Below are 26,345 nucleotides of genomic sequence, written 5' to 3'. Positions count from 1 at the left end.
CCAGTCCTCAGGTCTTTACACTGGCTGCCAGTTAGATTTAGGATTGATTTTAAAGTATTATTACTGGTATATAAATCGTTAAATGGCCTAGGACCTCAATACATTGCAGATATGCTCACTGAATATAAACCCAACAGATCACTCAGATCACTAGGATCATATCAGCTAGAAATACCAAGGGTTCACTCTAAGCATGGCGAGTCCGCTTTTAGCTATTATGCCAGCCGCAGCTGGAACCAGCTTCCAGAGGAGATCAGATGTGCTCCTACAGTAGTCACTTTCAAATCTAGACTCAAAACACATCTGTTTAGCTATGCATTTAATGAATGAGCACTGTGCCAATGTTCGTCCGACTGTTTGTACTGTACTCTATTTTATTTTTTTATTTTTCTAAACCGTTTTAATTATTCTTATTTCTTTTTAATATTTTAATTTCTTCTATGTAAAGCACTTTGAATTGCCACTGTGTATGAAATGTGCTATATAAATAAACTTGCCTTGCCAAACTTGCCTAGCTCAGTCACACTCAGAGCTCACAGAACACAGAACCATTTTACTCGAGCATCTCGAGAATCTGGGTCTCGAAGTCAATTGGGCGAAAAGTTCACTGTCTCCCAGTCAGAGAATATCGTTCTGGGCACAGAACTGGACTCGCTGTCTATGACAGCTCAACTATCGCCACAGCGCAGACTGGTTATTCAGCGCATGACGGAATCCTTCCGCTGCGGCGCTATAGTCCCGCTCATGTAAGTGGTAGCCTACATAAATCGCCAGGGAGGTATCACATCCCAAAACCTTTACAGGTTGACGGAACACCTCCTGGTATGGGCTCAGCACAATCTGCGCTCGCTCAGAGCAGTGCATGTGCCTGGCCACCTGAATGTGGGACCAGACAGACTGTCCAGGAACAATGTTCCGGCAGGGGAATGGTCTCTACATCCGCAGACAGTTCAACTGCTGTGGGAGACATTCGGCAGAGCGAAAATAGACCTGTTTGCGTCTCAGGAAAACGCTCACTGCCCGGAGTTTTTCTCCAAGAGCAGGGATGCGCTGGCCCATGTCTGGCCCCGCTGCCCACTCTATGCTTTTCCCCCCATCGCGCTCCTACCTCAGGTGTTAGAGTGGATCAGGGAAAACGGATGCTCAGTGCTACTAGTGGCTCCGTTCTGGAAGAACCAGGCTTGGTTCCCAGTTCTGATGCAGCTGACGAGCGCTGCCCCATGGCCAATACCAGTGAGGAGGGACCTCCTCTCTCAAGCCAGGGGCTCAATCTGGCATCCTCGCCCGGAACTTTGGTCCCTACATGCGTGGGCCATCAACGGGTACCCACTGATCTCCCAGAGGGAGTGTTAAACACGACCATGCAGGCTAGAGCCCCCTCTACGAGACGGCTCTATTCCTCAAAATGGTCTGTGTTCTCTAGCTGGTGCACAGCACGTGGCTTTTCACCCTAAGACTGGAGTGACGGAGGTTCTCTCCTTCCTACAAGAGCTACTAGATGAGGGCAGAGCCCCATCCATGCTCAAAGTTTATGTGGCGGCTATAGCAGCGTTTTCTAAACCAACACTTGGCCAGTCACTGGGAAGGAACGATCTGGTCATTCGCTTCCTTAGAGGAGCTAAGAGGTTAAATCCTCCCAGACCTCCCTCAGTTCCCATATGGGACCTTTCTACGGTCTTGGAGGCCATGAAAGGTGCCCCATTTGAGCCAATCCAATCAATAGATATCAAACACTTGTCTTTCAAAACAGTGTTTCTTCTGGCTCACGCTTCATTAAAGAGCATAGGGGACTTACAAGCGCGACATGTATGGAGTTTGGGCCAAATGACTCGAAAGTCATACTCAAACCGAGGCACGGGTACGTTCCTAAATCCCTCAAAACACCATTCAGGGCTCAGGTGATTTCCCTGTCTGCCCTGCCGGTCTCTAACGAGGAAAAGGATGCCAGCTTCCTTTGCCCAGTCAGGGCATTAAGGGCTTATGTGTCTCGCACGTCTGTTTTCAGACAGACAGAGCAGCTCTTTGTTTCACTCTACGGACGTTCTAAGGGACTTGCCGTGTCGAAACAGAGCCTATCCAGATGGATAGTCGATGCTATAGCGCTGGCTTATACCTCTAAGGGCTTGCAGTGCCCATTAGGTGTCAGAGCGCACTCCACGAGAGGTGTGGCCTCGTCGTGGGCTTGGTCTAGTGGGATTGCCTTGCAAGATATCTGTATGGCGGCAGGCTGGGCCTCCCCGTCTACATTTATAAGGTTTTATAACCTAGAGGTTCCCGCTTTGCAGGCTAAGCTGCTTTCGGTCTAAAAATCGGTACTGCCTGCCCCGAAGTGTTCGGCCCAGAATACTGAAACTGCTTGAGCAAACGCTCGCTGATTTATCGCGCAGCTCTATGGGCAGTGTGTAAGACCCACTATATTCGTCAGTTCAGGCCGGGGGTCGCCCTGACTGTACGAAACATCATCAGTATAACTGCTCCTTATAGGACGGTATATTATTACAGGAATGATGCTATTCTAGCCACTCTTTCCTGGACTCTCTGTGAGTCCCTTATGATCATGTACTATATGAGCCCGGGCACTTGCCCTTGGGTCTTTGGTGCTGGATCTGCTGGTGCTGAACATTACACTGTGTTCCCCTAGCGCAAGACTTACGCAGTACGAGAGAACCTCACGTAAGAGAATGTACTAGGTTACTAACGTAACCTCGGTTCTCTCTAGAGAGGGAACGTGTACTGCGTATCTTGCCGTGCCTGCACACGCTCTGGTTCGCTCCGGCGATGAAAAACCAGTGAGCTAGCCTCTCGACGCTATATTTATAGCCCTAAGCCACGCCCGTCTTGGCGGGACGTGACGTATTGGGCGCGAAGCGCCCCCATTGGAGCTGACGTCACGATAGGGCCTTATCGATAGGCTGCTGCAGTTGCCTTAGGGCAGCCAATAGGCGCGCAAGCCGTCTCGCTTGTGTCTGCATGCTGCCGCAACGCGTTTTACATTATTTCAAAATTAAGGATAATTTTTTGGCTTCAGTATCTCGCGGAAAAGAGATTTTCCCCTAGCGTAAGACTTTGCTTAGCCAGCAGCCATGTCACCCTGTAGCCCAAGACTGGTTGCCCACTGAAGCTAAGCAGGGCTGAGCCTGGTCAGTACCTGGATGGGAGACCTCCTGAGAAAACCAGGTTGCTGCTGGAAGAGGTGTTAGTGAGGCCAGCAGGGGGTGCTCACCCTGTGGTCTGTGTGGGTCCTAATGCCCCAGTGTAGTGATGGGGACACTATACTGTCAAAGAGCACCGTCCTTCGGATGAGACGTAAAACCGAGGTCCTGACTCTCTGTGGTCATTAAAAATCCCAGGATGTCCTTCGAAAAAGAGTAGGGGTGTAACCCCGGCATCCTGGCCAAATTTGCCCCTTGGCCTCTGTCCATCATGGCCTCCTAATCATCCCCATATACTGATTGGCTTCATCACTGTCTCCTCTCCACCAGTAAGCTGGTGTGTGGTGGGCGTTCTGGCGCAATATGGCTGCCGTCGCATCATCCAAGTGGATGCTGCACATTGGTGGTGGTTGAGGAGATTCCCCCTTCTATGTAAAGCGCTTTGAGTGCAGAGAAAAGCGCTATATAAATGTAATGAATTATTATTATTATTATTATTATTATTACGCAGTACTCGTTCCCTCTCTAGAGAGAACCGAGGTTACGTTAGTAACCGAGTACGTTTTCCACATCGTATCTCCCGCATGAGAAGACTTTCTTTATCGGTGGAAATGGTGTAGTTTCAAAACTAAAGGTGATTGGTGCAGGGATGGCCTGTTTTTGTCGGCCAACCTGGAAGTTAGCATCACCTTGGTTCCCTCAACAAAAATCCAATAGGATTTTTCCTGAAAGTTTGAGTTATCATAGTTTGCAAGAGCGTCATAATAAACACAACAAGGCTGTGAAAGCGGACTAGTGAGTAGAAGAGTTTACCGGTTCAGCTGATGATGTTTAATGTCCCAGACAACCTCTGTAGTCATATTTAGAAACTTGTTAGTAACCACCTTTTACAAGGCAAGTAAATAGTTTTTTTTTTTAATCACAAGAGGGTATTACTGATGTATTTTATATTGTAGAAGAAAGCGTGGAAATATTTTGAGCCTGTGCTTTGAGCTTCACCACAGACCTTATTTCAGGCATTTAACCAAAACCCATTAAAAAAACGATTGACTTCAGGACGATGCTAAAATACGAACTCGATTCAGGGTTTTTTCCTATAACGACAAGTCATCCCTGCAGCAGTCTATAACACAGACGTAACGACAGCAGGGATCACTCATATTTCATTAAATAAATAATAGTTACTTTTGCTGAAATACATAATACATGGAAGAGTTTTGTCAGTATATTTTTTATAGCATATTGTTGTCAACGCTGCCTCTCGACTTTTATAAATGAATTTGTTTCGCTACTAACTGCTACATTATATTACTCAGCAATAAGGTGGTAAAGGTGCTGTTTTTGAAGTAATTAAATTCAGAGCTTAATTGTTAGTAGAGAGATGCTGCACAGACGCATATCATTTATCTCTCTCTCAAAAATTAATTCAAATAAATGTCATCTTACTACTTTCTTACTACTTTAGTGCCTGATTTAAAACAGGCAGAATGCTAGATCTAAAAATTCATATAGTTGAAAAAAAATAATCGTCATTTTTATGTTTTTGGTCAAATTTCGAAAGTGCTGGCAAGTAACCATGGTATAAGAGGGATAATCCACAGCTAGGTTTGCATTACATGATTTTAATGCACTTTGCATCGGGTGGGGTTTTGCTTCCAAGTCATTTACTAAAATTGTGTAATGAACGCCTAGCTGTGAATTATCCCTTAAAGGTGCAGTATGTAATATTGACAGCTAGCGGTTGAAATGGGTACTGCAGTCCAAATAAAAAAAAAATGGAGAGAGTTGTTTCCCCGCCCCCTCCTCCTCAGACTCGACGCGGGTTGATTGATTGAGGACACACAACAGGAGCGAGCGCAATTGACAATGGAAGACAAGGAGACTTGCACACTTTTAAGTTGATGAGTTAATTTATCCGTGTTTTTATATGCTCCCGTTCATAGAGATTTTTAGATGGATGCCAAAGCTTTTTAAGTCGGGTAGAATTTGTGATCTCGGTCCCAATTCGTTTGCTGGTTTCCATGGCTGCAATACGCTGTGTTTTCCACCAAATGGCAACCCGGGATGTCAAGATACTATTGGGTACATTTCAAAGTAAAATAACTGGCTGTAGCATTGTTTTTCAGAGAAACAAGTATGTGAACTTATCACGTTTCATAAATAATTGCAAACACATGATGTTATTTTTATACTTTAGTACAGTAAAAAAATAGCATACAGCAGCTTTAAAGGGGTGGTATAATGTCCCTTTTCACAATATGTAAAATAAATCTCTGATGTCCCCAGGCTGTTTATGTGAAGTTTTAGCTCAAAATCCCCCACAGATTATTTTTTACAACATGTTAAAATTGTTCCTTTTTGAGGGTGAGCAAAAACGTGTCGTTTTGTGTGTGTCCCTTTAAATGCAAATGAGCTGTTGCTCCTGGCACAGAGGGCGGAGCTTCAAGAGCTTGTGAGTGTTAGCAGCACCGATTACCTCATGCAGACAAGCACTAAAATGTCAGAAACTGTTCGGACAATGATGGAGAGACTCAAGAAGAAGAAGTGACAACATGTAGAATGCAACAGGACATTAGTTGATGAATTTATGTTGCTGATGTGTAGTTAACTATCTTCAAGTATTTGATTAGCATATTCTGTCATGATAATCTATAAATCGCTTGTGTGGGAACTGTTGTAAGATGCCTACAGAGTGACATTGCATGTGAAAAGACGGATGCGACAGCTTGAGCAGACTCTCAAATGTGCTCTACTGCAAAAACTCTTCCTCTTCTCAACATGGAGTTATCATGTAAATTTTAGGGTTAGTGATGTCACTACCCGGGGAGGAATCTCGTGTACCAGCCGTTTGTTGTAGTCCTTAAAAAAAAACGTTTTCTTTAAAAGCAAATATCTTCCTTTGTTTTGAACTTTGAGCATTGTAATTTTGCAGATGTTGTTTATGCTCAAACAGCAACATTACACACTAAATAAACTTTGGGTTTCAGTTCTTTTTTTTTTAAATTAGTTTTACACAACATCCATATCTCATGAGCCAGCATTCAGTCTAAAAATGGTGTGAATTTGTGTGTTTAAGTCTTGCAGTCTTTTGCACCAGTCACACTGACCACAGAAGCTCCCCTGCATTCAAAAGATGTGTCATGGTTAGTTAGTTAGTATAGTTATAGTTAGTTTTATTGATGAGCACTGAAAAAAAGTTAGCAAAAAGTACACAAGAGTACACAATAAGCAATGAATGAGTGTGCAAATGCTAAAATTGATCAATACTATCAAACAAACATTCATGCATTGCCTTTACTTGTTTGATATGACCTTAAAAACATTATTACTGTATTAGAGTTTATCTGCATATTTTTGTGTTATGGTTTCCATCCTCTTTGAACGAATGACAAATATTTAAGCACAGAATGAACAAAGGCTGAGTGGTAATATCTCGTCCTGTAGTGCTGCTGGGAGATCGTCAAGAGTACGTCACGTCACTAAGTGTTTAAGAGATCTCGCATAAAGGAAGACATTTTCTTTTGTCAGAAGAACTTCTGCTTTCCTTTGACTGCACTGCTCTGAGGTAAGGCTTGTCTCTTGTGATTTTTTTTTTTAAAAACATGTTGAAAATAAGAAACATGTTGTAAATATTAAGTTAATGACAACACTTATTTATTTGATAAAGGGTAACACTTTATAAATATAGCTGCAAGCAGCAATTATCGGGGCTAAGTGCAAGAAGACGATAAGACATGCCAGCATGGCTGTGAGTGTCAGACCAAATGCAACAATGAGCAATTAAAGACATTTTTAAGATGATCTTAGTCAAAATGGGTGAAAAAATCATAGATACAGTCACTAATAATATGATTTAATGGTTTGTCACTTGCGGTGACAAAATTGATGTGGAGTGGTCAGACTGAGGAAACAATGACACATACGCTAGAGGAATTGATTAGGTGATTTGCTATGGTGACAGGATCAGACTGTCCTCTAAAAGTGTGCCAAATTTTATAACTTTCCCAGAAGTGGTTCTATGGGCTGCCATAGACTCCAAGAGCGGAAGAATAATAATAAGAACGCCAACGATTTCAATAGATACCGACACACATTCTGTGCTTGGCCCCTAATAACGTTCAGTTATAAGTCACTAATAAGTTATTAGTTAATGATGAACTAATCACTTACAAAACATGAATATGCATTCATAATTGATTAATAAGTGATAACATTTTAACGTTTTGTTAATTCAGTTATAAGTCATTTATAAATTATTAGTTATTGATGAGCTAATTATTTACAAAACATGGCTATAACACGTTTCCGTGTGATGAATAGTTTACACTTTAGATTAGGGGATGCAGAAAGTGCTGTAAATGACTTGTATAGATATACAGATCATTTGAAACAGATCAGAAAGATCTACAAATGATCTGTAACACATTTACAAGTGATGAATAATTTATACTAGATTAGTAGGCAGAAAGCTTTGTAAATGATTTATTAATACGTTCATGCATCATCTATAACAGGGGTTGAACACTTTGTAGTGTGTACTGCAGTGTACATGTTGACTGGTTGACTGTGCACATGATGTGAGCATCAGTTGAAGGTAAAGCCGGTTCTGAGGTTCACGTTATCACTAGATCCACACACTCCACACAGAACACAAGTGTGTGCTGATGAGTGAAAGGATTGAACATAACTCACGTCATTTATAAATGTTTATCCACTTCAAAACAAATAAATGACTCTTCTTCAAAATACTGCTTTAGCATACCTGTATGTTTGTGCTTTTGAACACAGACCAGCTTACAACTTCACGATACATCAATAAATGATATACTAATCAATTACTAATGGTTCGTTTATCATTTGTTAATGATTAACTATTGTTTATTGAGATAATGATACTAAAACAATGTTGACATTTATAAGTGATTAATAATGTATCAACTAATGATTTAATAACCATCTACTAATGATCTGTTTGATTTACTTAATCATTTAAAATCTTTTAAAATGACTTACAACACATTTGTAAATCGATAACATACCACTTATAAATAATTTATGAACGTAGTCATTTTGTAAATGATTAGCTCATCATTAATTTATAAATGACTGATAAATGAATTAATAAACAATCAAAACATTTTAGCATATCACTTATTAATCATTTATGAACGTTTATTCATGTTTTGTAAATGATTAGTTCATCACTAATAACTACAAGTGACTTATAACTGAACGCTATTAAGATATTAACCATGGGAGAGTCTGCAGTGACTATTAACTTTCTTTAAATCTCTTTAGTTAAACACAGTAATAACACTCAAGCTGAAGGTAATTCATTGCTCACAGTTGTGGACAGAGAAAAAAAAATTGTTGTGGGTTTTTTTTGGCACACAAGTATATTTAGGTTATTTCCTGTTTGTGTCAGAGCTCCAGTGATGTCTGTGTTTCAGATCATGTCCTTCATCATCATCATCATCATCAGCTCTGTGTTTCTTCGCACTCACTCAGGTTGGTCCATATTACACTCGTATTTATTTTTTATTTTAAACAATCACATTCAGCAGAACCACAACTGATATGATACACAAGAGATAAAATGCAGGCATGTGATTGGCAAAGGACAAGAAAATGTATCGAGCAAAGACCCTTAAAGCATATGACTGGAGAAGACTTTAAATACACGACATAAGTCATATGTCATAATTACTTTTATGGTGCTGTGTTGTCCTTTTTGGAGCTTGACTTTCCTATATCAGTGTACTATTTTGTTGTAAGCAAGAAAAGAATGAAAAAATTCTTTAAAACCTTTATTTTAAGAAAATATAAATATTTTACCTCTCTAATGTTTAAATTATAATGCACTAATGTGTTTTTATGTTTCAGCTGATGATAATATCTACTCTGCAGAGATGCCTGAGACAGTAACAGCTCTGACAGGCTCTTGTGTGCAGATTCCTTGTACATTCAACATCTCCCATTTTGAGGACAAACGTAGCAATGCAAAATCTATTAATGGGATCTGGCTAAAAAATACATCAAAGTTTGCTAATAAAGACAGTTTCATAGCTTTTAACAGCAGCAAAAACATCATAAGAGGATTTAGTGACATACAGATGACTGGAAATCTCAGTGAGAGGAACTGCACAACTGTCTTCTATAACATCATGATGAATCATTCAGATCTTTACTACTTCAGACTGGAAATGGAGCCAGATGGGTTCAGAGCAACGTTTAACCCTAAAGATAAAGATTCAAGAAAGAATGTGAGGATCAGTGTCAAAGGTAAACGTCATCTCCACTGTCTTTAACATACAGGTTCTTATGCTTTCCTTCACATGTAAGTCACTTGATAAATTTAAAAAATGAATACATTTAAATGTAAATATTATTCACATAATTAACAAACATCACTAAGAACAGCTTCTTAATGATGAGCTACAATCATTTATTTCTGTAGATTTACCACAACCTCCTGAACTTAAACCCACTGATCTGAAAGCAGTGATGGAGAACACAACAGTCAGTCTGAGCTGCTCTGCTGAAGCCCCCTGCCCCAAACAACCTCCTACAATATCCTGGTCCAACATCCCTGAATCTGCCCACATTACAACACAGTTACAGGAGAAACCTGAGAAAACCCAGTCAGTGTTTTCACACATGACCTTCAAAGCTTCATACATGGATCACAGAAAGAACATCTCCTGCACTGCTACATATCCAAGAAAAACATCTAAAGACTCAACTGTGGAGACCACCGTGATGCTACAAGTCCTGTGTAAGAGATTAGACTGCTTACTTCCTTTAACATAGCCCTGTGTGTACTTAAATAAACAGAATTTGGTGTTTAGATTCCTAAAATGTCTAATGCACAGGTGTTTTACTGCTTTTCCTATTTATGTGCTTGTGTTTCTGTTAAAGTTTCTCCAAAAGAAACTCACATCACCGTCGATCCATCTGCTTCAGTCTCTGTTAACACTAATGTGACTTTGACCTGCAACAGCAAAGCCAGTCCATCAAGAGAAATGAACTACACCTGGTACAAACGTGGACAAGAGACTCCAATAGCTCAGGGAAAGCAGATTTCCTTCACTGGAACTCAAAATAATGCAGGATGGTATTCCTGCACTGCACAGAATAAACTTGGAGAACAGTCATCAGAGATCCAGCTCACAGTTGAAGGTGAGTTTACACAGTCTACATGTAAAGAACAAGGTCATTTACAGATTTAAGGCAATGAAGATTATACTGAAATACAACATTCTGGTGGAATTACAAGTGTTTCACATCCTATAGGACAAGATGGACACTTCATGCCTCTGATTGCTGGTTGTGTGGGAGGAATTGTAGCAGTTCTCACGCTCTCTGCTCTTGGGTTTTGTGCAAGGTAAATTAAGTAACACTTTCCGTTACTTAATCATTGCTGATGTCATTTTGAAAGAGCCAGTTTTAAGATGTACTCAGCATTGTGCTTGTGTTAGTTTAAGCCTCATTCACTGTTATGAGAGTTGCTAGTGTTTGACTTCATACAGTGATCAGATCAGCTATTAAAGCACTTCTGTTTAAGCAGCACTTTGTGCGTTTAAGCACGCACAGGGCTAGGTTAAAGGAAGTAAGCAGTCTAATCTCTTACACAGGACTTGTAGCATCACGGTGGTCTCCACAGTTGAGTCTTTAGATGTTTTTCTTGGATATGTAGCAGTGCAGGAGATGTTCTTTCTGTGATCCATGTATGAAGCTTTGAAGGTCATGTGCAGGGGTGATAGTAGAAAAAAATCCTGAGCCTGAACTTTTTTCCCTGGGAGGTAAGTGGGCCCCTAAGCCAAGATATATGCCCTGATCAACATAATTGTCAAGCGGGATCCAGGGGTGTGCTCCCCTAGGAGAACATTTTGATAAATAGTCCCTTAAATGATAGATTCTGGTGACTTTTGTGGATATAAATGGACATCATTCAGACATGAGATGAACAAACCCAATACAAGTCTATATTACAGTAGCAGGTTTCAGTAAGTCAAATTTACAACCTTTTTAAGACATTTTAAGACCATAAAGATAGAAATTTAAGACCTACACGACGTATTGCCAAAAAATATTCAAATCAAAGAATTCATTTTATGTCAATGAATTCAGTAATTGAAAAAGCATTACTTTAATTTACAGATAAAGCAATCACATTAGTAACCTTCCACACCCAACAACGCGTGTCAGAAAAGAACAGAATCAGATATAATTTTTTTTATAGAAAATTGTACTTTGCATATTATACTGTAAAAACACATAATTAGTTGATTTTAGTTTATCATAACAAGATATGAAATGGCATGAACATTTCATTTCATGATTATAGTGACAAAAATGATCACGGTTATCACAGAATCCTGTACAAAAAGTACTAATACTACACAATGAAATCAGTTCACCAAGTTTTATGTCGAAAACCAGCAAATAACAAATAAAGCATCAATATGCACTTTTTGTTTACATAAACATTAAAATAATACCATTAAAAATGATAGCCAGATTTTAAAAGTGTCTTGCTATTCCTTATATACTAACATGTACAAGTTCAAATAAAGTTTTGACAAAAAACTTTTTTATAAAAATATAAACCTCACATATTTCAGACTTTAAATGATTTTTATAAAAAGAATGAGTCAAAAAAAGATAAATTACTTACATTTACAATGCACTTTAGATTATCTTTTATTATTAATAGTAAAATTAGGTCTGATTTTCCCGTGACGTCTGTCGTTGCTATGCAACCATGCACTGCGCTGAGTGCGCTCTCCACAATGATAAAAAAGTTTTAGTGGCTAATGGATTTCCACCACCGAAAAACGCCTGGAAAAAAACGAGCGCGTCGCTTCAAATATGAGCGCGCTTACATTTGAATGAACTTGAGCGCGCAAAAGACGCGATATGGCCTGTTGGCGAGCGACCTCAAATCAGGCCACGAGCTACAGCTGCTTGATGACTAGGGTCTAACTCGTGTCGTGGCAGCACTTTTTTCCCGCTAGTTCCATATAATATTTTCCTTGCGCACAAAGAACATGCTCCTGGTTGCCGGAGTTTTTGACACCAGCTTCCAAATGGCTTTTCGTCTCTACCCACCTCCTCTATCCAAGACCATTTATTCTTTATGCCTTTATCGACAAGTTTGGTGTCTTCCCCTGGCTTCATAAAGTTGCACTCCATGACTTTGGCTATGTTTCGCGCTGCCAGTGTGGGAAACACATTCGTAGTGTATGGGAAACTCAAAACAAATTCGCACGTGGAGTGACTGCTGAATCAATCTGATTGGCCAAAACCCAAGACCAGCCCCTACCCTATTACCGATTGGCTGAAGTAGGCTTACTGGTGTGGTTTAGTGCATAGATATCATATAAAGGCCTTTATATGATATCTATGGTTTAGTGAAGCGCCTGTCAGATCACGCGAACGCGAACCTGATTTTTTTTTTTTTTTTTTTTTTTTTTTTTTTTTTGCAGACAAGTCTGTACACGCCGGAAATCCGGCGTGGCGCCGGAGTGCTATGAGGCCTGCATGTGTGAAAACACTGACTGGGTTGTAGGCTATCAGGTTTCTCCTGTAACTGTGTTGTAATGTGGGCAGCTTCAGGGATGTTGGACCAGGATATTGTAGGAGGTTGTTTGGGGCATGGGGCTTCAGCAGAGCAGCTCAGACTGACTGTTGTGTTCTCCATCACTGCTTTCAGATCAGTGGGTTTAAGTTCAGGAGGTTGTGGTGAATCTACAGAAATACATGATTGTAGCTCATCATTAAGAAGCTGTTTAGTGATGTTTGTTAATTATGTAAATAATATTTACATTTAAATGTATTAATTTATATTAAATTTATCAAGTGACTTAGGCTACGTTCACACTGCAGGGCTTAATGCTCAATTCCGATTTTTTGAAAAAATTCGATTTTTTTGCAAGGCCGTTCACATTTCCAATTAAATGCGACCTTTTGTGATCTCCTGTGTGAACGTGAAATTACCCAGAAGTGACCCGCATGCGCAGAAGAGTACTCAACGGTCAACGACGTCACTTGTTGTTTGCGGAAGTAGCTAAACTTGAACTAACTGGGGGGTCGACCAAGATGGCGCTCTGAATGGACGTGTTTCTCTGAGCTCCGCAAACCGAACTGTTTTCCATATAGTTAAAGTGTGTACAAAACGGACTTTTTGCTTTTAGTTCATGTACCGCGTTTGTCCGACTGTATTCTGATTACATTTGCTGGTAAAATGAAGCCTCAGGAGAAGAGGAAGAGCGGCGCTAAAAAAGCGCTTGCTAGCGCGTATTCTAACGTTACCAACATGGCTGAAACGTTAGTTCCCACTGAGCAGTCAGATACAAACAACATGCTCATTGACAACATGCACAACTACCTCGAGTCAGACACGGAGGTACTGAAGGTCTCGTTAGTGGATGATTTTCCGACACTTCCCATCACCCCGGTTAAATCACCTGCACCTAAATGGAGACGAGTGGAAGATACAACAACTGACGCAATCCTTTCCCAGCTTTCCTCCCTCTCTCAGCTGATAAACCACAGGTCAGATGCCTTGGAAAAGTTGGTCAGTGACAACTCCATGGTGATTGCCGACGTGAAGATGGCAGTTACAGAAAACACCAAGCAGATCGCTGGTATTAAAGATTCCTTTGATGCTGTTTGTGCTGAAGTAAAAAGCGTTAAAGAGAGAGTTGACCGCTGTGAATCGCGGATTGAGGCCTGCAAAGTAAATACTGACAAGACTGAGCAGCGTGTTTCTCAATTAGAAGCGTACTCCCGACGCTGGAATCTCAAGTTCTACGGCCTAGAAGAGAACGATCAGCAGGATCTGCGACAAGAGATCATCCAGATATGCCAGGGTCTGCTTCCAGAGGCCAAAACCAAACTTCCAGATGCCATAGACGTCGTTCACCGCCTCGGCCCCAGGAAGCCTGGTAACAATCAACCGAGAGGTGTCATCGTGCGCTTCTCTTCCAGATTCTGCCGTGATGCCGTGTGGCGTTCCGCAAAGAACTCCGGCTTCCTGAAGTCCAAAAACCTGAAACTGGCGGAGGACTTGTCGGCAGAGGACAGAGAGAAAAGAAAGAAACTGTGGCCCTTTGTTGATCAGGCTCGGAAAGATGGCAAGCCAGCTTTCTTCGTGGGTGGTCGTGCTTTTGTGGGTGGAAAGGAAATTCTCCCACCTTGAGACTTTGTAGATGAGGTAATACTAGTACACAGCTTATGGCTGTCTTTACTTTACATGTTCTTTATGTGATTTAGTCAGGTTTTACTACCTGCTATTTATGTTACTGAAGCAAAGTTGCCTTTTGGGGCATAGGAGTGTCAAAAATTGTTCTAACATGCTTGTTAATGCATAGCATGTCACCCTGTGTTCAGCAATATTTTTATTTGTATTTTGATGCTTCAAACCAACACGCTCAATAGCGTTTCATAGCTGTTTATCAGCCTTTCATTTATGTATAGTTATTTTTCCTCGGGGAGTAATTAAATAATAATAATTATCTTTATAATTACAAAATTGAAAGGAAAACGGGTTATTTTTAGGCTCTTCTAGTAAAGGACTTCTCATAAAACGTTTACAGTCTGTTTGATTGCACTGATAGCATATGTTCACAAATTTCACATAAGGTTTGCTGTTCTCAGACCCATGTTGGCGCTTTTGTAGAGACCTTATCTTACTTATTTTCGTATACGCACTACCATTTTTCTGGTCTAGTTTTTCTTGTATTTATTTATTTTATTTCTTTCCTTATGTCTTTATCTATTATTTCTTTAAACACAAGAGGTTTAAGAAACAACCTTAAACGAAAAGCTATATTTTTATATTGTAAACAGCTTAATACTGACTTTTGTTTTGTACAGGAATCACACTCAATTGAACAGGATGCTAACTTTTGGAAATCACAGTGGGGGGGTGACCTGTGGCTGTCTCACGGATCTGAGCGCTCAGCTGGTGTTTGTATTTTAAAAAACCGTTTTAGTGGAAAAGTCTTAAATTCTGACTGTGACAAAAGCGGTCATTACATATTTCTAGTTCTAGAAATTGCTAGCGTAAATTATATTATAGTTAATGTTTATGGCTTCAATTCTCAAACAGAGAACAACAGTTTTTTTGATAAATTGGAAGAACGACTCTTTTACTGGTTATCTAAATTCCCAAACTCTTTTATCGTTTTGGGCGGAGATTTTAATACCGTGTTAGATAATTGCCTGGATAGGTTGCCTGCAAGGAATCCGGACTCCTCTAATATTTATGTGAAGACGCTCTTACATAGTTTTAATTTAACCGATATATGGAGAGATACTCACCCACTACAGAAATCATATACATGGAGCAACAAAACGTTATCAAGGCAGTCTCGCATTGATTTCTGGCTTATATCCAAGAATCTGAAAAATGTAGCTGCGAACATTCTACCATCGCCCCTATCTGATCATAAGACTATTCAAATTCTTATTCCTTCTCTCTCTCCCGGTTCTCCTAAAACTTCTTATTGGAAACTTAATAGTACACTACTTAAACACAAGGAAGTGACTTCTAAGATTGAGAGTTTTATTCGGCTTTATTGGGACAAAGCTCAACGTGAGAATTTTTTCAGCATTAACTGGGAGTTGTTAAAGTACGAAATTGCTAAATTTCTCAGGAAATATAGTAGTGATTTAGCTAAAAAAAGAAAAACAGAGGAAAATGACACTATACTTAAAATTGCATCCTTAACTTCTAAGCCTTTAGATGTACTTACTGAGTCAGAACAGTTGGAGCTTACTAATCAGCAGCATAGGTTGGACGAGATATATAAACGAAAAGCGGAAGGTGCTTTTGTTAGATCTCGCCGTAAGTGGCTCGAAGAGGGCGAGCAGAATTCTGCATATTTCTTTAGACTAGAAAAGCAGCAATCAAAAAATAACACCATTCAGCAATTAAGAATTGATGGAACAATTACTGACGATTCAAAGAAAATTGCCAAGTATTGTGCTGGTTTTTACAGTGATCTTTACACCTCAAGATACTGTCCTCAAGATACCACAAGTTTTTTTAATTCTATTCCTAATATCAATCAGATTTCTGAAGCTAATTGTGACTTTTGCGATGCCTCTATTTCTCTAAATGAAATTACTAATGCCATTAATCAACTAAAAATTAATAAATCACCCGGACCGGATGGCTTTACTGCCGAATTTTACAAGCATTTTTCTCTGAGCCTAGCCCCATTTTTAAAAGAAGTTTTTGCTGAGAGTGTTTATAGAGGTTCCTTACCACCTACGTTAAGTCAGGGTCTAATTACACTCATTCCTAAGCCCAAGAAAGATTCTCTCCTGTTAGATAATTGGCGCCCCATTTCCTTATTAAATAATGACTATAAAATTTTTGCTCTGATACTTGCCAAGAGACTGAAATCAGTACTAGACTCTATTATTGATGAGAGCCAATCTGGGTTCATGCAAAATAGACATATCTCAAATAATGTAAGATTGATTTTAGATTTATTAGACTACTCTGAGCTAGTTCATGAGGACAGTTTTATTCTTTTCTTAGACTTTTATAAAGCCTTCGATTCCTTAGAGCACTATTTTATAATGGAAACCCTAAAAAAGTTCGGTTTTGGTCAGTTCTTCTGCAGATCGGTCCAAACTTTGTACACTAATGGAAACGGTTCTATTAAATTAGGCAATGGTACATCCCCAAGGTTTGATTTAAAGCGTGGAGTACGGCAAGGGTGTCCTCTTTCTGCTTACCTGTTCCTTCTCGCTGCCCAACTTCTTAATTTACACATTAAAAACAGTCCTATTAAAGGCATTAGTGTTGCAAATAATCATATTTTAATCAGTCAGTTGGCGGATGATACAGCCCTGTTTCTGGCAGATGCTTCACAGGTTTCAGTTGCGATTAACCTGATTCGCTCTTTTTCCAAAGCTTCCGGTCTCACCCTCAATCTTAGCAAATGTGAACTGTTACCAGTGAATAACTGCTCTGCTTCCGTAGTGTGTAATATCCCTGTAAGAGATTCAGTCACATATCTTGGTGTTCATATCACTAAAGATAGAGAAGCCAGAGGTAAGTTAAACTTTTTTCCCCTCATTGAAAAAACTCAAAAAGTTTTCAACCAATGGTTACAAAGAGATCCTTCTTTGAAAGGCAGAGTTCTAATCACCAAGGCGGAAGGTATTTCTCGTTTAACCTATGCTGCTCAGTCATTACATGTAGATAACTCCTTTTGTAAATCTGTCGATAAGATGCTATTTAATTTTCTATGGAAAAATAAAACTCACTATATTCGTAAGTCTGTAGTTCTGAATTCTTACAACAAAGGGGGCTTAAATTTCATAGACTTTAGCTCTCTCAACAACACATTCAAAATAAATTGGATCAAGCAATATCTCAAACACCCTACTTCCATCTGGAATTTTATTTCTCATCATGTCTTTTCGCAGTTAGGTAGCCTAAAATTTATTCTGCTCTGTAACTATAAAATACAAAAAATCCCAGTTAAACTCTCCAATTTCCATCAACAGGCTCTTTTAGCATGGGCTTTGCTTTACAAGCACAACTTTTCTCCACAGAGGTGTTATATATGGAACAACTCTAATATTGTTTATAAGAACAAGTCACTTTTTTACAATAATTGGTTCAACAACGGTATTTTATTAGTCAGTCAGCTCTTTAATAAGAATGGACTACTATACAGTTATTCAGAATTTCTTGCCAAATATAAGATTCCAGTAAGCCCAAAAGAATTTTCTATAGTTTTTGATGCTGTGCCCTCAGGTCTTCGTATGTTGTTCAGGTCAATTGATATCTCTCCGCCATTATCAATGTCACCTCCAGATCCAACTCTACTTCCGTTAGGTAAAGTCTGTTTCTCTTCCTATAAAGCATCGAACTCCAAAATTAGATCCTGGTTTCAAGCAGACCTAGTCTCTATTTCTCCTGCATCCTTCTATTGGAATAAGTTTGACCTTAATATAGACTGGGAAAAAGTCTGGTCCCTACCCCAGAAGTTCCTTTTAACTAACAAAATTAAAGAAGTCTCGTTCAAGCTACTACACAGGTTTTACCCCACAAATGTATGCTTAATTAAGTATAAGAATGACATTGATGTAAAATGCTCATTTTGTGGCTTACATCCTGAAACTATTTCACATTTATTTTGGTCTTGTGAATTCACATATAAGCTTTGGAAAGACATTAATTCTTTTTTAGTTGACAATATTCTTCCTGAGTTCTCCCTGTACTACAAAAATGTAATTTTTGGTTGTTTTAGTGACTGTGGGAAGGACAATGATGCGCTCTTTCTAGTAAACCTAATTTTATTTGTTGCCAAATTTCATATCCATAAATGCAAATTTAGTAATAAAAAACCACTTTTTTCGGTGCTAAAAACTGAAATGGAACAATATATTTCTACTGTCTCTCCCATACAAAACAAAAAAGCTGTTAAAACTGTGACTATTTGTACTATGTTCAATGTGTTTATTTGATTAGTAATCTTGTGTTTTGCTCATTATCTGTGTAATTTTTATGTTTTTTTTTTTTTTTTTTTTTTTCTCTCTCTCCTTTTTTATGTATTTCTTTAACTTTTGCTTCTTTGATTGTACTGTTGATTATTTTCAATAAAAAAAAAAAAAAAAAAAAAAACTTGAACTAACTGTGATTCCCTCACACACACACACACGAGCGCGCGCAGCGACCGTTACACAAGAGCCAGACAGCAGCCGCTGACCCATCTAATATCAGATTCAGGACAGATAAGTTAACATAACGTGTATATATAATGGCCGTGGGCTTTTTTTTTTTTTTTTTTTTTTTTTTAATTAACGGGCTCGTCGAGGTCGACCCGTTCGGCAGATTTACCTCAGCTCGACGAATATGCAGTCCGTTTTCAAACCGACGACTACAGAATTATGACGTTTTTCGCGTATCAATGACGTGCGGGTCGGATACATGCGACCTGGCCGTTCAGACTGAAGTCGCATTTCAAAAGATCGGATATGTATCGGATTTGGGACCACATACCCAAGTGGCCTGGGTCGCATTTGAAAAGATCGGATCTGTGTCGTTCAGACTGTCATGAAAAGATCAGATACAGGTCGCATAGGGGCAAAAAAATCGGAATTGGGTCGTTTCAGCCTGCAGTGTGAACGTAGCCTTAGGCTACACTTGATCAGTTTTCAGTTTAATTATTAATTTCCTCTCACAGGACCAGGATAAAGACACACAGGGGAGACATTGTTGGAGACAAAGATTCCTTGCATCAGGTTTGTGAACTTCCTCAAACACCAGTCGGTTCACACCACTGCACAAACAACTACAAAACCATTTTTAATAGATCATTGTTATTGCCATAAAGCAGAAGCTCTCAATTCTGGTCCTGCACATTCTGTATGCCTCTCTTAATAATATCTTTCTAATACACATCTAATAGAAATAAATTATATTTATTTTCAGATTAAATCGCGTAGTTCAGTCATGAAACTCTAGATGGTGCAGGCTGATAGGTCCTTTACGTGCAAGTTCTAGAAAACACATAATTTACTACAGTAGCACAAACTGATTGGCCTCTGCAGATTCTGCAGCCAATGAGCTTGCTAGCTTGCTCAACATTTGAATAGTCTGGTTACACTTTGTTTTGCAAGGTGGAAGTAAGTTATTTCCTGTGAATGTGCAAGACTTCTTATTCATAAATAGCTAGAAGAATAACAAAGTGCAGTAAACAGTACATTTTTTATTCATATATAGCATGTCTTTGTATCTATTAGCAGTAGCAAGTCCATACTCTACAGCAGCAGCAGCGTGCTTAGCAGTTCTAGTCAGTTAAAACCAAATACATGAACATAGTCATATCCATTAACTATTCCTAGAGTTGTCATATTTGAAATGCTGGTATATATACACCAAATGTTTTTGTTTTAATTTTTAGGCACAGGACGAAACTATTGACAGGAATTCCACATATGATGAAGTCCTCACCGTAACCACCCAGGACAACAAGATCTCTGATGATTATAGTGTGTGTGAGTTCATGACTCAGACTGACCACAGTACAAGAAAAGACCAAACCGAAGAAGACAAGCATGATAGAGGTTCAGATGTAGTATATGCTCAGGTCCACATGATACACAAAAAACCAAAAGCCATCAGTGTTGTGCCAGAGAACATTTATGCTCAGGTGAAAAAATAATTTTATTACATCTCATAGCAAAAAAAAAAGAGTTTTATTTCTTTATGCTTATATATGCTAGGCTATATGTCTTCTCATGTGTACAAATATATTCCTCTTTTAGCTTTATATTTTCTGATGAATAAAAGTATATCATTAAAAACAATGAGTGACTGCATTTCTCTCTATTTTCATGGGGTGGGGGGTGTGGTGTTCTGTTGTTGCATTTCTTTAACGAAATTATGCTTCCTAGTAGAGATGTGCTATATAGGCCTATTTTAGAAAGGCTTTGTTTTTTTAACTGTTAACGTCCTATTAGTTAAATCAGTCAGTTAATTATAGTTATTTCATAGTCAAAGAAGATAAAAAAATAATGCATAACGGCCTACTTGTACAATTGCTTAACATAGGCTACTTCTGTGGTTTAAGACTGCTAGCTAAAAATAAACGGAGAGGAAAATCCTCTTACTGGAGAAATCATACAGATGTAAGCTATGTGATAAGGTAGAACAGAGAGAGTAGGTTTTCACTATAATTTAGACTTTAGTCATGATTAAAAATGTGTTATTCAGTACGTTTATGTGAGGCTGCCTGACTTATAGATGTTGCAAGCTAGCTCTAAAGTGCATGAAAAGTTGCATTTGCACTTTTTACAAAATTATTTTACAAACTCCAACCCCCCCAAAAAAAAACTTCCTGTTTGATGACATTACACTGGGGTGTTTTGCAATGTCACGTCATGAAACATGTCAAAAGGCTGTTGGCACAAAGAGGAGTTTTAGGCACTTCTGTTTCTTATGAGTGAAACTACTTTTCTGAGGTAAGAATTTTTACAGATTTTACTCTATTACCTTTCTTTCGCACACAATACATTTATATGTCTTATGTGGGCTATAACTTGATCAACAACATGTTCGTTATTTCACAGTTTAGCTAAAATATAAAACATGAAATAATGAACATGTTGGTGATCAAGTTATCTGTGATCAAGTTACATATTATCTGTAAATAACAGAAACAGTGAGATCTGAGTTGTTACTGAGAGTTTGCAGTAGCTGACTGTGAGTTCCTGTGAGTTTTACTGAATCAAGTAACTGTTACATGAATTAATCTAAAAAAAAAATGTTTGTGAAAATGAGGAAATAATTTGGTATACATTTTTTTTTTTTTTTTTTTGTATTTATGAAGTGAATAAAAATAATTTATGTTTGTCTGCAGCTCAAATGTATCACTTTTGCTCATGTAACCAAATGCAGTCAGGCTGATGGAGTCAGATCAAATATATAGTAATAAATTGTAATTTTGATGTTACGACATAAAGCATTTTTTTTAGCTTATTCAACATGAATATTTACAGTGGATGAATAAAAGAAGTTAACAATCAATACAACAGAATACATGTCTGTGTGAGTCTAGCAGTGAAAATATAGTAACTCATTGTTCTATATCATTAATCTAACAAATATTGAAATGAACAGATGTTGTATGTGTGATGAAGTGTACAGTGATGGTGTTGTGGACTAATTTGTCATTATTGTTGAGTCCAATGTCATCCTCGTCACAAACCCTGATGGCAGGAATCCAGATCACTTCCTTCATTTTCATCAGCTCTGTATTGATACATACTTGCTCAGGTAGGTAGATCTTTGTTGTCATTATGAATGAGGATGAGTATTATTATAATGTGCATTGATAGAAATTTAAACCCAAATTCTTAAATCTCTAGCTTGACTAATGTGTTTTTATGTTTCAGCTGATGATAATATCTACTCTGCAGAGATGCCTGAGACAGTAACAGCTCTGACAGGCTCTTGTGTGCAGATTCCTTGTACATTCACCATCTCCCATTTTGAGGACAAACGTAACAAGGCAAAATCTATTAATGGGATCTGGATAAAAAATAAATCACAGTTTGGTCATGAAGACAGTTTCATAGCTTTTAACAGCAGCAAAAACATCATAAGAGGATTTAGTGACATACAGATGATTGGAAATCTCAGTGAGAGGAACTGCACAACTGTCTTCTATAACATCATGATGAATCATTCAGATCTTTACTTCTTCAGACTGGAAATGGAGCCAAATGTGTTCAGAGCAACGTTTAACCCCAATACAGATGATTCAAGAAAGAATGTGAGGATCAGTGTCAAAGGTAAATGTCATCTCCACTGTCTTTAACATACAGGTTCTTATTCTTTCCTTCACTTGTAAGTCACTTGATAAATTTAATAAATGAATACACTTAAATGTAAATATTATTTACATAATTAACAAACATCACTAAGAACAGCTTCTTAATGACGAGCTACAATCATGTATTTCTGTAGATTCACCACAACCTCCTGAACTTAAACCCACTGATCTGAAAGCAGTGATGGAGAACACAACAGTCAGTCTGAGCTGCTCTGCTGAAGCCCCCTGCCCCAAACAACCTCCTACAATATCCTGGTCCAACATCCCTGAATCTGCTCACATTACAACACAGTTACAGGAGAAACCTGATAAAACCCAGTCAGTGTTTTCACACATGACCTTCAAAGCTTCATACATGGATCACAGAAAGAACATCTCCTGCACTGTTACATATCCAAGAAAAACATCTAATGACTCAACTGTGGAGACCACCGTGATGCTACAAGTCCTGTGTAAGAGATTAGACTGCTTACTTCCTTTAACATAGCCTTACTTCCTTACTTACTTTAAGTGCTGCTTAAACAGAATTTGGTGTTTACCTTCCTAGAAATGTCTAACGCACAGGTGTTTTACATGCTTTCCCTATTTATATGCTTGTGTTTCTGTTAAAGTTTCTCCAAAAGAAACTCACATCACTGTCGATCCATCTGCTTCAGTCTCTGTTAACACTAGTACTTTGACCTGCAAAAGCAAAGCCAGACCATCAAGAGAAATGAACTACACCTGGTACAAACGTGGACAAGAGACTCCAATAGCTCAGGGAAAGAAGATTAGTTTAATCGTAACTCATAATAATACAGGATCGTACTTCTGCATTGCACAAAATAAACATGGAAACCAGTCATCAGCAGAGATCCAGCTCACAGTTGAAGGTAAATGAAGCATTGGCTTCGGATGTACTGGATTTATAAATACTGTTTAAAACACAATCCTGATTAACTCTGTTGTATTTTAGAGAGTGGATTCTCTCAGCGTGTGATATATGGTTGTACAGGAGGACTTTTGGCTTTTTTTCTGTTGTCTGCAGTATTTTTTTACTGTATGAGGTAAATGTATAATAATAGAAATATATATGTATATTTATTAATTAATTAAATTATTTAATTACTTGATTATTTCATTTATTTTTTTACAACAGAACAAAGACATCAAGTCAGGTCCATGTCATAGGAAGAGATCAGGTGGGTTTTTTTATTTTTTTATATAAAAGTCCTACTAAAAGACATGAAACACTTCAATAAATATGCATCAAGTAACTTACATTTTTAAAAGAAATATTGTCAGTTGTTTTGTCCACAACAAAAATGTTCCAAACAAATCACCACAGAATTAACCTTTGTAATTGGAATTGCAATTCGCAATTAATTATTTTTTTAAAGCTACACTGTGTGATTTTTACCCCCATCTAGCGGTGAAATTGTATATGACTACCCAGTGAATATTAGTTTCTGTTCCTCTCAATTCAGAGGGCGTTTTAACTCCTACGGTGGCCGTATTATTTCAAGATTAACATGGCTTCCAGTTATCGACTTCGTCCATGACAATAATAAACAATAAGTCTAAAATGAATAAAACTACAGGACAGATGTCAGGAGGTAAACGTCACCCTTGGAATCGGCTATCCCAGCATAATCAGATTAGGCTAACGTTACAATGTGTACAAAGTAAAAGCAATTAAAAATAACTAAAATTTACAGTGTCCTTTTATATATATAGCTTAAAAAATTGCACCTTTAAAACTATTCATCACCTGTGATCCGTCGCAGCACAGATTTATGTTACAAGGTAAACAATACTTTTTCACCATTGACGCGAGGATGAAGTTATACTAGAGGTCGTTCTGGCGTTATGCACAACCATGCTATGGTTAGACAAGCAACTATAAAACTTCGAATTTACACAAATGAATTACAACAGGCTGAATTACCTGTCGAGAAGAAAGCAGGCAACCTTTGGAAATCGTTTTAACCGTTTTAAAATCTTTTCTCCTCATGAGCTCTTTCCATCTGGGAAAAGTTACTCCAATATTGACTATGGTCTTGCTGATTTGTCTGTCGCGTTGACGTTTTAATTCTCTCTTTCAAATGTGAGTACACACACACACACACACACACACACACATACACACCACACTATCTTTCAAATCTGCCGGCACTCGCGAGCTCGCGAGTAATCTCCCCCTCGCATTCGTCACGGTGTCACTGAGTGAAAAACGCAAAAGGCGAAGCTTGAATTTACAGGCATGTCCCTCTTTGGCTAATGTAGTTTCAAGATGGAGGGGTATCCCACAATCCTGTGCGTTCCATTTGTTGACAGTTGAGCTAGACAAAGAAAGATGGTGTCTGAAAGTTGCGGTTGCTGGTCAGTTTGTGTGCGAATGTAAATTTTTTTTACCAATTTTTTCCACTTCTGATGTCATTTCTAGCAAGAAATTAATACTGTAGTAATTAAATATTTGTTTAGTTCTCACCAGCACTCGCTCTATTTTGCTGTAGATCATTAAACTGTTACACTGCCTCAGACGTCTGTCCGAAATCAGTTTCAGAAGGTACCTTCGTGCGCAAACGCTGCCTGCAGAGTCATTGTCTATTAAGGCAGCGAGGCAACATGTCAGCTGCCTAAGATTTCGGATGCAGCCTATATGAATGATTAAGTTGAGTGAATGAATCAATGATTCACTCATTAAGACAGTCCCTTGTCGCCACCTATTGTTGTACCAATGTAATCTGCAGAAAGAGTCACTGAATGTTGTTAAAAGTAAATTGTTTTCTTCTAATCTTCTAAAGACTCACTCATTATTGGATCTCCTCAAACAACACTTAATTTGCAGATGAATGAAAGTGATTTCAAAAATAATAATTTTAAAATGACTTCTTTTCCTCAGGCTACGGATAAAAACAGTGACATGCTGGCTGTCTATGCTAACAGTTCCATTGCGATCAGCAAGAAAAGTGAAAAGAAAGAAACTGATGATCTCCACTATGGAGAGATTGACTTCTCCAAACTCCAGACGGGCGACATGACAAGAGAACACTCAAACAATGACCCACAGACAGAGTATGCTGAGATTCAAGTGGCAGGGAGAAACAAGAAGAATCAAAAGTGTTGAGCAAATGGACAAACAAATGTAACATTGCCTAAGTAGTGAAATAATACACTAGACCCCAGCATTTAAAAGGAATATAATTATTGGGCACCTATGATTACCTTGTTAAACTATAGGTCACCGTGATATTTTTGCCATGTTCCTGGATAATCATATTTTGTTGACCCTGGAACAACATTCCTGTCTGAAAATTGAGTCTTAACCCATATCCCTACCCTTAAAACTAGCCCTACCCATAACTTATCCCTAAAATCAGAGGGAAATTATAGGTTAATAAAACTGATGTACTAACCCTAGTTGTAAGCCTAAACTTGACATAAACTCTGAACTTGTCCCTCAAATCTGATTGGTTGATTGAAATGTTGTATATACACACATTCATACATACATTCACACATACACACACACACATACATACATACATACACACATATATATTTATATATATATATATATATATATATATATATATATATATATATATATATAGGACCAGAATTTGATGAAATATGCTCTTTGATGTGTATATGCTCTGTACTTTTTGTGGCCATTTGAGTTAATAAATGGTTGAGAATGTTTGAGAAATTAAGTTTTATCAATCATACTTTGGAAGGCTACACTCTTTTCAGATTACCCTACACATTCAGTGTCAATTTATTTAAATTGCATTCGAATCAGAACACAATAATAAATATCCTCCTGATGCAATGTTAAAAA

At 38.3% G+C, this 26,345-nt stretch overlaps 2 protein-coding genes across 3 annotated transcripts; both read left to right on the top strand.

Annotated features, from left to right (window-relative positions):
- Nucleotides 1-910: 910 nt before the first annotated feature.
- On the top strand, nt 911-20,506 carry LOC307153715 (sialic acid-binding Ig-like lectin 13; the record flags this gene model as incomplete). Its single annotated transcript, XM_079863336.1, has 10 exons — nt 911-959; nt 1,114-1,233; nt 1,424-1,596; nt 8,603-8,660; nt 9,036-9,434; nt 9,610-9,927; nt 10,071-10,331; nt 10,446-10,536; nt 19,370-19,427; nt 20,090-20,506. 10 exons carry the CDS (start codon nt 911-913, stop codon nt 20,348-20,350), a joined length of 1,788 nt encoding a protein of 595 aa, XP_079719462.1. The 3' UTR covers nt 20,351-20,506.
- A 617-nt stretch (nt 20,507-21,123) lies between these two features.
- Nucleotides 21,124-26,047, top strand: LOC307153327 (sialic acid-binding Ig-like lectin 7). 2 transcript variants are annotated; one of them, XM_079862706.1, is made up of 8 exons: nt 21,124-21,149; nt 21,872-21,963; nt 22,083-22,481; nt 22,657-22,974; nt 23,134-23,394; nt 23,478-23,568; nt 23,661-23,703; nt 25,407-26,047. In XM_079862706.1, exons 1-8 carry the CDS (start codon nt 21,127-21,129, stop codon nt 25,629-25,631), a joined length of 1,452 nt encoding a protein of 483 aa, XP_079718832.1. In that variant the 5' UTR covers nt 21,124-21,126; the 3' UTR covers nt 25,632-26,047. The 2 variants fall into 2 exon arrangements, with proteins under 2 accessions (XP_079718832.1, XP_079718831.1); XM_079862705.1 differs by lacking the exon at nt 21,124-21,149 and having other exon boundaries at nt 21,539-21,963.
- The last annotated feature ends 298 nt before the right edge of the window (nt 26,048-26,345 follow it).

This window comes from Squalius cephalus (assembly GCF_949319135.1).
Source record: "Squalius cephalus genome assembly, chromosome: 25".
NCBI lineage: Eukaryota > Metazoa > Chordata > Actinopteri > Cypriniformes > Leuciscidae > Squalius > Squalius cephalus.
The sequence above is the reverse complement of the archived record's forward strand: the minus strand, read 5'-3'. Positions and strand labels throughout refer to the sequence as shown.